The following is a 12450-nucleotide window of genomic DNA, read 5'->3' on the forward strand; positions in this document are numbered from 1 at the left end:
ACTGTGAAAATAAGTAAAAATAAAGTTATATGTCTAAGGGTCTATATGTAAGGTACAGTATCAGATATTTCTTATGAGAAAATATGAAGTTGGGGCTGGAGAGATGGCTCAGTGGTTAAGAGCACTGATTGCTCTTCCAGAGGACCGGGGTTCAATTCCCAGCAACCACATGGCAACTCACAACTATCTTAAGATCCAGTTGCAGGGGATCTGACACCTTTACACCAATGCACACAAAATAAGGTTAAATAAACCATAAAAAATATTTTAAAAAGAAAAAATATGAAGTATTGCTATCAGAGCCTGGTGATGGTGGTGCACACCTTTAATCCCAGCACTTGGGAGGCAGAAGCAGGTGGATCTCTGTAAATTCAAGGCCAGGACAGCTAGAGGTGTTACACAGAGAACCTGCCCAAAAAACAAACAAACAAACAAACAACAAACAAACAAACCAAAAAAACCCAGGACACCTCTAGTCTAGTCCATTTTCCCGAGGGTTCCACTCAGAACCAGCCAGAACACAGGATGGCCCTGTCCCTTAGCAACCTAAGAAAACACAACCTCATGGTGCATGCTCTCCCTGCCCTACACTTTCCTTTTTTGAGACAGGGCCATGTTAAGTTGCCCAGGCTAGCCTCAAACTCATTCTACAGCCAAAGCTGGCCTCAAGCTCAGGATCCTGAGTGTTGTGATCACAGGCATAGACTGTCTGTCAGACCTGGTTCAAATTATTTTGTTTGGAATTGGATGCAGGTCCAGCGGCTGCGTGCATCATGGGTATTCCCTTCTGAGACCATGCTGGAGTGCTTGTATTCCAGCGGAAGGTGTAAGGCTACTGCTGCAAATGACCAAGTACAAGAGTGTTCCTCAATAATCGAAGAATTCATTACCTAGGACTCATAGACCAAGGCTACACACTGGTTCTCCATTTCGGGAGTCACACTGTAAACTCCCAGTTCTCTAGTTCCATTTAGCAAAGACACTATAGAAAATAAATCGCTGCATTTTGTTAAAAGGAAGACAACGGGTCAGATCTTCCTAAGAGTCTTTCTTCTTTCTTTCTTTCTTTCTTTCTTTCTTTCTTTCTTTCTTTCTTTCTTTCTTTCTTCCTTTCTTCCTTAGGTATCTTAAATGTCGATGATCACAAACACTTCAGGTTTCTCTTCATTGTAGACTTGCATTGCCGAGTATGTTATTGCTTTGACTTCTGTTCCCTGAAGTTGGAGTTAAAGGAAAAAGAAAGAAACTGGATTTAGAATTTTTAGTAGGAACTGGCAGAAAGTCCAACTGCAATTCTGACACGAGAAACTGGTGGCTATCAAGTTAGTTTGGAGGGGGTGCTGGCATGAGAAACTGAGGAGCGGAGCACAACGGAAAGAGCCGTGAGACTTGGAGGAGCCAGCGCTAACGCAGGCACTAGCTGGCTAGTCGGGGCGGCCATCGAACTGGCTGGGCACAGATCTGTTTTTTATTTATAAAATGAGTCAGACCAAACAACACAAGCTTTTCTACTCTAGCCTAGGACTCCCCTTGTCCCTACCCACTCCTTACGGATTCTTTTCTTTGCAGGTCTGGCTAGAGAGTGACAGAGAATGACACAGGTCAGAGCTCTCCCAGGATTCTGATGATTCTGATACATGACAGTACCCCACACCCTGTCCCAGTTTAGAACAAAAGGATTAGATGTCCTCTTACGTTTCTTCCAACTCTATAAAGAATCTGTAATAATAATATACCAGGTAATAGGTGAGGGGCATCTGCTCGCTCTAATGCAAAGACATGTGAAATGTGAAGATGCCACAGGAGACAGTGACACCATTTGTAGTTTCCCTCTCTCATCCCCTACATCAAACTCTACTTTCCATCGGACGCACTGCCACCAGACACACACACATGCATATCTCAAGTGGCTGTTTACTGACCAGTAATCTACACAGGCAGCTTTTCTCCCCCAGGAACACTTCACATGTTCTCCCCAGGCATCTCCTCTCCATTCTCACTCTCAATCAACAATGCTTCTTAAAGAAGCTAAGAGCTGTCAGTAGGAAGGAACTCATACATCCACAGTCAACCCATCATCTACTCTGTCCTCTGTCTGCCGTTCCTGCAGTAATGAATGGCCTGTTCCAGACCTATGAGAAGGCCAACTCCACACCTATGAACCGATTCCACACCACCACCACTTAACAACGTTCCACATCCTCTCCCTCTCCAGTGTATCTCTCCCTCCTTACCCATTTACGCTTTGCATATAAACCTGCTACAAAACCTCCTAGCTAAATAAAACCAGATAAAATAAAACTCTGCTTCTTTATTGACCACAGTCTTCCTCAGCTAGCTAACTATGTTACTAGTCTGTCCCTTTTTCTGCAGTCATTTCCAAATGAATTTGTTTATTTGTTTGAGACAGGGTCTCCATGTGATTTTTGCTGTCCTGGAACTTGCTATGTAGACCAGGCTGGCCTCAAACTCAGAGAGATTTTCCTGTCTCTTCCTTCTGAGTGTTGGAATCAAAGGTGTATACCACTACACCTGGATTTCCAAATGATTTTTTTTATTTATTTATTATGTATACAACATTCTGCCTCGATGTATGCCCGCATTCCAGAGGAGGGTGCCAGATCTCAGTACAGATGGTTGTGAGCCACCATGTGGTTGCTGGGAATTGAACTCAGGTCCTCTGGAAGAGCAGCCAGTGCTCTTAACCTCTGAGCCATCTCTCCAGCCTCCAAATTTTTTAAAAGTAAAAAGAGGGGGGTTGGAGAGCTGATGAGATCTGATGCCCTCTTTTAGCATGCAATAATATATGCAAACAGAACACTGTATACATAATAAAAAAATCTTTGAAAAAAGGAAAAGTAAAAAGAGGGCTGGAGATATAGCTCAGTAGAGGAGCATTTGTGCATCATGCACAAGCCCTACATCCAATTCCCAGAGAGACAGAGAGAGAACATTTTTCCCAGCATCTTCACTGAGGAGGAGACTAAGCCTCTGGTGGCCCGTGCCTGTAATTTCAGTCCTCCGGGTCAGGAAGAGACAAGGAGATCTCTGATCTACATAGTGAGTTCCAGTCTAGTGAAAGACAGACAGAGGTTAAGAGGTGAAGAGATTCTGTTTCAAAAATAAGCAAAAAGTCCATCCAAACAAAGAAAAAACCAGACTTTAAAATTCTTCACAATCTGTAACAAACTTGACCCTTGAGCCCAGTGCTGACTGCTAACTGACCAAACAGACGCATGAATCATCCAGCTGAGTAAGAGACACTTGCACAAACCTGCCACTTTACACCAATTAAAACTGAGTTTACTTTGCATTCGCAGATTCTACAGAAGAGAGGACAAGATGCTCTCAAGGGCTCGACTCGTAAAGACACATACCTGGGGGTGCTTGGACAGTGAAAACTCTTCTCCCCACCTTGAGGAGGAAAGTTAAAAACATGGTTACTATTTCTACAATTTCCTATTTTTTATTTTATTCTCTACATTTTAAAAAATTTATTTATTAGGTATACAATATTCTGTCTGTGTGTATGCCTGCAGGCCAGAAGAGGGCACCAGACCCCATTACAGATGGTTGTGAGCCACCATGTGGTTGCTGGGAATTGAACTCAGGACCTTTGGAAGGGCAGGCAATGCTCTTAACCACTGAGCCATCTCTCCAGCCCCTATTCTCTACATTTTAAAGTAAGCGTTATAAATGCAGTCCCAAACTAGAGAAGCAGAAAGAGATGGCAGGATCGGATGAATAAGATGCACAGGTCTAATGAAGAACAAAGTACATGATCCGCGGGCTCTAATTATGCTTTAGATGTTGCTAACAAAATAGGGATCAAGCTGAGCATGGTGGCACACATTTAATCATAGCACTGGGAGGTGGAGGCAGGCAGAGCCCTGAGTTTAGGGGCAGCCTGGTCTACAGAGTGAGTGCTAAGACAGCCAGGGCTATCCTATCTTGAAAAACCAAATAGCAATTGCTGGGATCATCTTGAGGCTGGAGATGCTCAGTGGTTAAGGGCAGTGGCTGCCCTTCCAGAGGACCCAGGTTCACCTCTCAGCGCTCACACAGCAGCTCACAACTGTCTGTAACTCCAGCCCCAGGGGATATGACATCTCTTCTGTCTTCTGCAGGCACTAGGCACACATGTGGTGAACAAACGTGCATGCAGGTAAACACCCACACATACAAAATAAAACATTTGAAATTGGGAGTCGAGCTTAGGAATCAGAAAGAACTTTATTTCCACAGGTTCCCGAGTCTCTACCACTCAGGCGGTTTCCCTCAGCTCAACCTCCAGGCCGAGCAAGGTGCAGTTCTCCTGGCTCACCATTTGTATTTGTTGTTTCGCCCACTGGAATCAATGGAGACTATATTTTAACTTCTTTCATAACTTGCTACATAACTAGTTTCAAAACTTACCCAATTGACCGTAACTTGAAATTTTTTTGATCAATATTGAGTACTTTCACTTCCTAAAGAGGAAACAAATTAACATTTTAATTATTAACTAGTTAATTAACTTTATTTTAAAATTATTTTTTAGACAAGGTCATACATTTAGTCAAGTGAGCCTCAAAATACAGCCAATGATAACCATGCATTCCAGACCCTTCTGCCTTCATCTCCACAGTGGTGGGATCACAAGCATGTGCCACCATGGTGGCTTTTATGGAGAGCCAGAAATTGAAACCAGGGTTTGGGGAATGCTAAGTAAGTATTCTTCCAACTGAGCTACAACCCCAGCCCAAAAAATCATTAGTTAAAAAAAGAAGAGTCAGCCAAGTATATAATGCTTATATACTTGGCAAATGCTTATAACCTGAGTTCTTGAACTCAGGCGAGGGGCCTGAGGCCAGGGCCACTTGGGATAAGGAATAAGACCCTGTCTCAAAACAAACCAAATTCATATTGGGACATTAACTAATATACCTCTAGCTTATCACATTTTCTAGAACACAGAATCATACTTCTCTGAAACAAAGAAAATTAAAATGTCAAGTAAAGCACAAGAAAACAAGGTCTTTTATTATTTATTCAAGGGAAGTATCCTTGAGAAGTAGACAACCTAAATCCAGCAGTGAAAGCCAGGTGTGCTGCCACATGCCCAAAGCACGCAGGAGATAGATACAGAAGGATTAGGAGTTGAAGGCAATGCTTCACCACAAAGTGAATATGAGGCCAGTCTTAAGATACACGAAACCCTGTCTCATGGTTCCATAGGTGAATGAGTCAAGGGGCTGCTGCAGGAATAGCTGTAGTAGATCACAGTGTTCAGGATGTGCAACCTTAAATCCCAGCATCAACAAGGAAAAAATTAAAAGAATATCTCTTTAGAGGAGATGCACAGTTCTAATTGTGGTCAGTCTGTCTGTAACAACACTGCCCTCTTCAGCTTTGTGGGAGGAGTGACTCAGAGGGATATATGTGAGGAACAGATAAAGGAGGGACAAATGGACTTCTGCAAACACAAGGGTCGTGTGTCAGATGCTGGACAGGTGTCCTAGAGGCTGACCGCAGCAAGCATTTTGCATTTGCCTTTTCCTTTTTTTTTTTTCCATTAAGAAATCTAAAATCAGCTAGAGAGATGACTCAGTGGTTAAGAGCACCAACTGCTCTTATAGAGGACCCGAGTTCAATTCCCAGCACCTACATGGCAGATAACAACTGTCTGTAACTCCAAGATCTGATACCCTCACACAGACATACAGGCAAAACAACAATGCACATAAAATAATCAAAAAAGAAAACCGAAGAAGAAATCTAAAATCAAGCTAGGTGGCTATGGCACATGCCTTTAATCCTAGCACTCAAGAGGCAGAGACAGGTGGATCTCTGTGAGTATAAGGCCAGCCTGGTCTACAGAGGGAGTTCCAAAATAGGCTTCAAAGCTACAGAGAAACCCTGTCTTAAAAAACAACACCTGAGGCTGGAGAGATGGCTCAGAGGTTTACAAGCATTGACTGCTCTTCCAGAGAACCTGGGTTCAATTCCCAGCACCTACATGGCAGCTCACAGCTGTCTATAATTATAGTTCTAGGGGATCCGACACCCTCACACAGTATATGCAGGCGAAACATTAAGTACAGTGTACATTAAGTAAATAAATAAATAAATCTTTTAACAACAACAACAACAAAACCCACATCTTAAAAAAAAGACCCATAATTTGTACAAATCAACATTACCTTACAAGTCTATATGAACTGGTTTTTGGATCATATACCTTATTTTCAATTATTGGCTCAATTTTACAATATGAACAAAGAACCTACTTACTCAACAAACAAGGAAACCAAACCCTGTGCTTACCCGGGGTATGAAGTATTCATCAGCACTGAACTTGTAAAGCCACTCATCCAAAAAGTGAAACAGCAGAGACTGCAAGTCATCTCCTACACAGGGACGAGACCACGAAAGGATGATGCTTAGTGACTGCTCTCCAGGAGTTTGGTTAAAGTACAATGAAGTTCTCTGGCTCATTTAAAAATTCATAATCTATCCTATTGTTCTTACTGTGACAATATATTCAAATATAATAATTTTCCCTTGAGAATAAATCAGTTACCTTGGGTTTCTACTTCTACTGTTTGGAGGGGTTCCACAGTGCCAGTATCTGTCATGTAACCAAACATGGCCATGGCACACTGTTCAAATGCTTCCTCCAGGGTATCTCCCCATGCATGTAACCTAAAAAAATAAAAATTAAAATTAAGACAAAAATAAAAGGAGCCACAGTGTTTATAATATAATCCACTACAAGAGAGAAAATTCCACAACAAAGTCAAAAGAAATCAATTTAATAAATATAAAACTAGATGTCTAATTTAAAGGCATCAAAATTGGATGCTTTTAGACCATCATTTTACATTTAGAGCAAAACAAAATAAAAGGAGAAAGAAATACACTTGGGCCAGGAAGTTTGCTCAGCAGGTAAGGGTGCTTGCCACCAAGCCTGACTCCCCCAATTTGCCTTCTGACCTCCACACATGAACTGTAGCACTCATGTTTTCTCCACACACGTGCGTCTCTCTCACACACACCACACAAAATAAAAATGTCATTACATGGTGGGGCACGCCTTTCACCCCAACACTCAGGAGGCAGAGAAAGGTGGATCTCTATGAGTTTGAGGCCAGCCTGATCTGTATATCTATATAACAAATTCCAGGCCAGCCAGGGCTATACAGTGAGACCCTATCTTAAAAAAGAAAAGATAGTGGGCTGGAGAGATGGTTCAGTGGTTAAGAGCACTGACTGCCCTTCTAGAGGTCCTAAGTTCAATTCCCAGCAACCACATGGTGGCTCACAACCATCTGCACTAAGATCCAGTGCCATCTTCTGGCTTGCAGGAACACATGCAGGCAGAACACTATATACATAATAAATATAAATCTTTCAAAAAAAAAAAGAAAAGAAAAGAAAAGATAGAGGTGGAGAGTTGGCTTAGTGGTTAAGAGCATTTCTTGCTCTTGCAGAAGACCCAGGTTCCAGTTCTAGTACCCACATGGTGTCTCACAACCATCTTTATTCCAGTCCCATCTGACCACCTCTTCTGATCTCAGGCTCCAGGGACACATGTGGTACATATATACATTCAGGCAACATATCCATACACATAAGATAATAAACTGAGTCAGGGTTTCTCTGTAGCTTTGGAGCCTGTCCTGGAACTCACTCTATAGTCCAGGCTTGCCTCAAACTCACAAAGATTTGCCTGCCTATGCCCCCCAAGTGCTGGGATTTAAGATGTGTGCCACCACCGCCTGGCAATAAAATAAATATTGGAAAAGTAAATGTAATTGAATTTTTTTATTAAAAAACTAAAACATTCATCCTTGTATTTAAAGACATAGTTTAGAGGAATAACTCTTGTACTCACTGGACATCAGCCGTATGATCCAAATCTGAGGGAGAAAGGGAAAAATATGTGTAAGCCACTCAACTTGATCCTCAAAACAGACAAACATTACCCTACGGTGTTAACAGGCAGCAGGCAGGAACAGCAGTTGAAAGGACCTCTAGCCTATTGTTACTCATTAAGAACATCATCCTAGTGGGAGATTAGGCTCACACCTGTAATCCTAGTACTTAAGTAGCCAAGGCAGGTGGATCACAAATTCTAGCCCAGCCCAAGCTACTAAATCCTGGTATACAATAACGCCGCATCTTTAAAAAAAAGAAAAAGAGGGGGCTAGAGAAATGGCTCAGCGGTTGAGAGCACTGGCTACTGTTCCAGAGGACCTGAATTCAATTCTCAGCAACCACATAGTGGCCCACAACCATCTGTAATGGGATCTGATTCCTTCTTCTGGTGTGTATGAAGACAGGTCACTAATACACATAAAACAAATAAATATTTAAAAAAAAAAAAAGGCAAGGGAATAGCTCAGTGGCTAAAGGCACTTACTGTCCTGAACCATCTAGTGGAAGGAGAAGACTGACTCCTGGAAATTGCCCTTCGCCCCACGCACTCATCCTTCGCCCCGCCCCATACACACAAGAAATAAAGTGTAATCTGGAGAGATGGCTGAGTAGGTAAAAGCACATGCTGTGCAAGGCACTATGAAGAGAGTTCTGATCTCCAGAATCCATGTTAAAGTGGACACAGCAGCACACGTATTGATTATCCTAGTATGCTTACAGGAAATGGGAAGAGGAAACAAGAATCACTGTATCAGTGGTTCTCAACCTGTGGGTCATGACCCTTTCTCAGGGGTCACCTAAAACCATCAGAAAATACACATATGTACACTACAATTCATAATGGTAGCAAGATTACGGTTATGAAGTAGCAATGAAAATCATCTTATGGTTGGGGGTCAGCACAACAAGAGGAACTGTTTTAAAGGGTCGCAGCATCAGGAAGGTTGAGAACCACTGATCTAGATATTCCTGGGCCAAGAGACCCCGTCTCAAAGAAGACAGAAAATGCCGAGTGGTGGTGGTACACTCCTTTAACCCCAGCACTCGGGAGGCAGAGGCAGGCAAATCTCTGAGTTCAAGGCCAGCCTTGTCTACACAACTAGTTCCAAGATAGACAAGGCTATTCCACAGAGAAACCCTGCTTTGAAAAAAAAAAAAAAAGGGAAAGCAGAAAAGGACTGACATCCAAGGTTGTCCTGATTTCTGTGCACATGTGCACTCACACCCCTGAACATGCACATATACACTGACACATCACATATATGAAGCTAAAGCAAATAAGAGATGGTGCTGGATGGATGGCTCATCCATGAGCACTTGCTGGTTGCAGAAAATGTGGATTTGCAGCACTGAATGGGGGCTCCCAATCACTTGTAACTCCAGTTCCAGGGGATCCAATTACCTTAATGGGTAATAGGCATGCATGTGGTGCACGTATATACATCCCTCAAAACACTCATACACATAAAGCATAAACAAATCTACAAAAAATTAGAGAAAAATTCTTAAAAGTAGGAAAACACAAGGAAGTGAGACCTATTATTACATAATTACTCAAAGTTAAGTCTTTCCTAGTATTATTTTATAAACAAAGTAGCCTACCCACTTTGTTCATATTTAAACGAATGACAAATTCTGGAAAGTACCAAGGCAGGAGTCTTCTAGGTGTTTTGTCTCATTCTGCTTTGATTTTAGACACTGAGTCTCCCAATGCAGTCCCGGCTGGTCTGATCCTTCTGCCTCAACCTCCATCTGGAGTGCTGGGTATCCTAAAACATCTAAGTTGGGTGCGGTAGGAAGGTCATCAGTTTGAGGCCAGTCTGGTATATGTATTGCGCTCAGGTATGAAGTTCATAGAATGTCATGTTTCCAAAGACCACGGACCCCAATGAGAGTAAGTTTAAAAGGAGGGGAGTGAGGGATGGAGATTAGTAGAGGAGTAGAGAATTACCCTGAATTGAATCTCTGCTATAACAAATGAAGTAAATAAATAAGCATTAACATAAATCTCAAATTATTGTTGGGAACTGCAGAACTCATAGTATATAACTGCTTTATCAGAACACCCGCATTTGACTAAAGTCTATTATGGCTTCTAGTAGCAGAAGGCCACATCTCAGATAGAGCACAAGTCTTAGTTAAAATGCTTCCCTGAGAAAAGCCTAAGAGAGGTTAGAGAATTCCCTTTTTGTTCTAGCCAACACTTGATAAAAGGCTCCTAATCTCCCTATTTTACAGCAAGTACCAAAGAAGCCCAAAAACTGTGAATATGTATCCTTTCTGGCTCCAAAGAATCTTTCCAAGGACCTGTTCTTTGAGATGTTAGCATTCCCACAGCCCAGCCTCTTGTCTCAAGTCTGTGGGAGGCTAGAACTCAAACTTCCCAAACTGCCAGGGAACAGATAGAACTGGCTGGCCTTGGCTTGCTGACTATAGCAATTATAATGACTAATCTATTGTACTTTGTTACTCCTGACTTAGGAGCCTTGCCCTGCCCTCCTCACTCTCCTTGTAAACAGTCGCTATGTGAACCGAGTGAAGCTCATTTTCACCATCAGCGTCACCGTACTCCAATTTGTGTCTGCCTGTGCTACCTTTGATGGGGGCGAAGAAGCCCCCAACATAAAAGAAGAGAGTATGGGTTCATTCCTATGAACCGCTAACATAGAAAATTACACTCTAGAAATAGAAAATACAATAGGAAATGGCTTCAAGGCTAAGAGACTGGAAAGGAACGGAGGGAATGTTCTAAGATGACAGAACTGTCCTATCTCAAAGTGAGAGCTGCTCACACAGGTGTATCTGTTTAGCAGCCATAATAATCGGGGCCAGGTGTGGTTGCTCAAGTCTGTGACTCCAGCACCAAGGAAGGAAGGGGAGACAGGAGGATCATTCTAAGTTTGGTCCACATTGTGAGATCCAGGCCAGTGAGGGTTAGGCTGATACCCTGTCACACAAAAAGCAAAGCTTAACACGTTACTCCTGTATATGTTAGTTATACTCAATTCTTTAAAATTTTATAAAAAGATGATCTATTGCTAAACAGGGTGGTTCTCCAATTCTTTCATCTCAGAAACCCTATCTTCAAAGATTACTTTAGTGCTGAAGCTCAGTGGTAGACCAGCTCATGCACTCACTGGTCTAGCAGACCCATTAAAGACACAAGAGTCTTGTTTGTTTCTGAGACAGGGTTTTACTCTGTAGCCCTGGCTGTCCTGGAACTCACTGTGTGGACCAGGCTGGCTCAAATTCAGAGATCTTCCTGCCTCTTCCGCCCGAGGGTTGTAATTAAAGGTGTGGAGGTTGACACAGGGTCTTTAACGAAAAAAAGAAAAAACCCCAACAATCTCAAAATACTCATTTAAAAATAATAACCCTATTTTAATGAACATGAATCACATTTCTGTAAAAAAAAACTTATTGTGTCAAAGTTTAGAGTGGTATTTCTTATTTCAAATATCTTTTAACGTGATGCAATATATTCATTAAGTATATAATAATATCCGACCTTGGGCTGTGGAGACAGACAGGCATCCCTTGATTACTTTCCCAGTCAGCTAGCGTGGTCACACTATTCTACTGGGAGAAACTTGAGGACGACAACCCAGGAAACGCTCGAAAATAAAATTAGAGCGCTAGTATAATTTATAAAGATAAATGTTGGGCAAGAGGTATACCACTGAGCTACATCCCCAGAGAAGAAAGGTAAATGTGGTTTAGCCACACGTGGACCTTTAGGAGACTGTAAGGAGAAACAGGGGCTCAGGTTTCTTCTTCCCAAATAAAGTCATATTTTTCTTCACCTTCCCCCTATAGTAGGTACAAAACGATCTACAATGCGGGCACACTTGAGATTATACCAGGAGCACCTGTGGAGCAAAGAATGGGCGAGACAGGAAGCTGCAGGTAAGGCGCTGAGGTCGCCCTCCGCAAGAGATGTGAGCCACCTACTCACATTCGTACTTTCGATTGACCGGAGGATACTTGTCCTTGATCGCCTTCTGTTCCTCCGTCAAATTGTAATCTCTTACATCTTCCTCTTCTTGAGCCATGATTGCAAGACTTCAGGACTCTACTTCCGCCCTTCAGCAGCTAGACTTCGGTCCTGCGCCATAACTTCCGCCCTACACCCCACCCCCTTGGCAGCCAGGCTAAAAGGACCAGGACTCTATTCTCGGGGCTGGCGGAAGGATACTACCTATTGCACCTTCTAGCCTAGGTCCTGCCTTCTACATAGCATGTTTTAATAGATCAGTAATAATAAGTATCCTACGCTTTGCACTTATTACTACTAGTTCTTCCTAAAATCGAAGGGAGTAAGTTAAAAGACACCTTGAGTTAGGCACCTGTAAGTCTAAACGCTGATGCATTTTTCTCCTCGGAGTTGCTAACCAGACCCAGAAACACTTCAAATTTCTTTCGCTACCCTGAAGGAGTCGTTAGCATAACGGGCCCCGAAGAAAATGGCTGCGCGTGAGCGTGTGAAGGCTAAACCGTTCACGTGACCTGCACGGGACTCGGCCCAGCAGG

General features: G+C 42.6%; 1 protein-coding gene across 3 annotated transcripts; it reads right to left on the reverse strand.

The window, feature by feature from the left end:
- Positions 1 to 863: 863 nt before the first annotated feature.
- On the reverse strand, positions 864 to 12398 carry Zbtb8os (zinc finger and BTB domain containing 8 opposite strand). 3 transcript variants are annotated; one of them, XM_038335201.1, is made up of 8 exons: positions 11876 to 12398; positions 9567 to 9698; positions 7877 to 7901; positions 6563 to 6684; positions 6307 to 6389; positions 4417 to 4469; positions 3378 to 3414; positions 864 to 1214 (listed from the first exon to the last, which is right to left on the reverse strand). In XM_038335201.1, the coding sequence occupies exons 1-8, from the start codon at positions 11970 to 11972 to the stop codon at positions 1128 to 1130; spliced, it is 636 nt and encodes a 211-aa protein (XP_038191129.1). In that variant the 5' UTR covers positions 11973 to 12398; the 3' UTR covers positions 864 to 1127. The 3 variants fall into 3 exon arrangements, with proteins under 3 accessions (XP_038191129.1, XP_038191130.1, XP_038191131.1); XM_038335202.1 differs by lacking the exon at positions 9567 to 9698 and having other exon boundaries at positions 11876 to 12388; XM_038335203.1 differs by lacking the exons at positions 4417 to 4469; positions 9567 to 9698 and having other exon boundaries at positions 11876 to 12003.
- Positions 12399 to 12450: the final 52 nt, after the last annotated feature.

The sequence above is a fragment of the Arvicola amphibius genome, chromosome 6, assembly GCF_903992535.2.
Source record: "Arvicola amphibius chromosome 6, mArvAmp1.2, whole genome shotgun sequence".
Lineage (NCBI taxonomy): Eukaryota > Metazoa > Chordata > Mammalia > Rodentia > Cricetidae > Arvicola > Arvicola amphibius.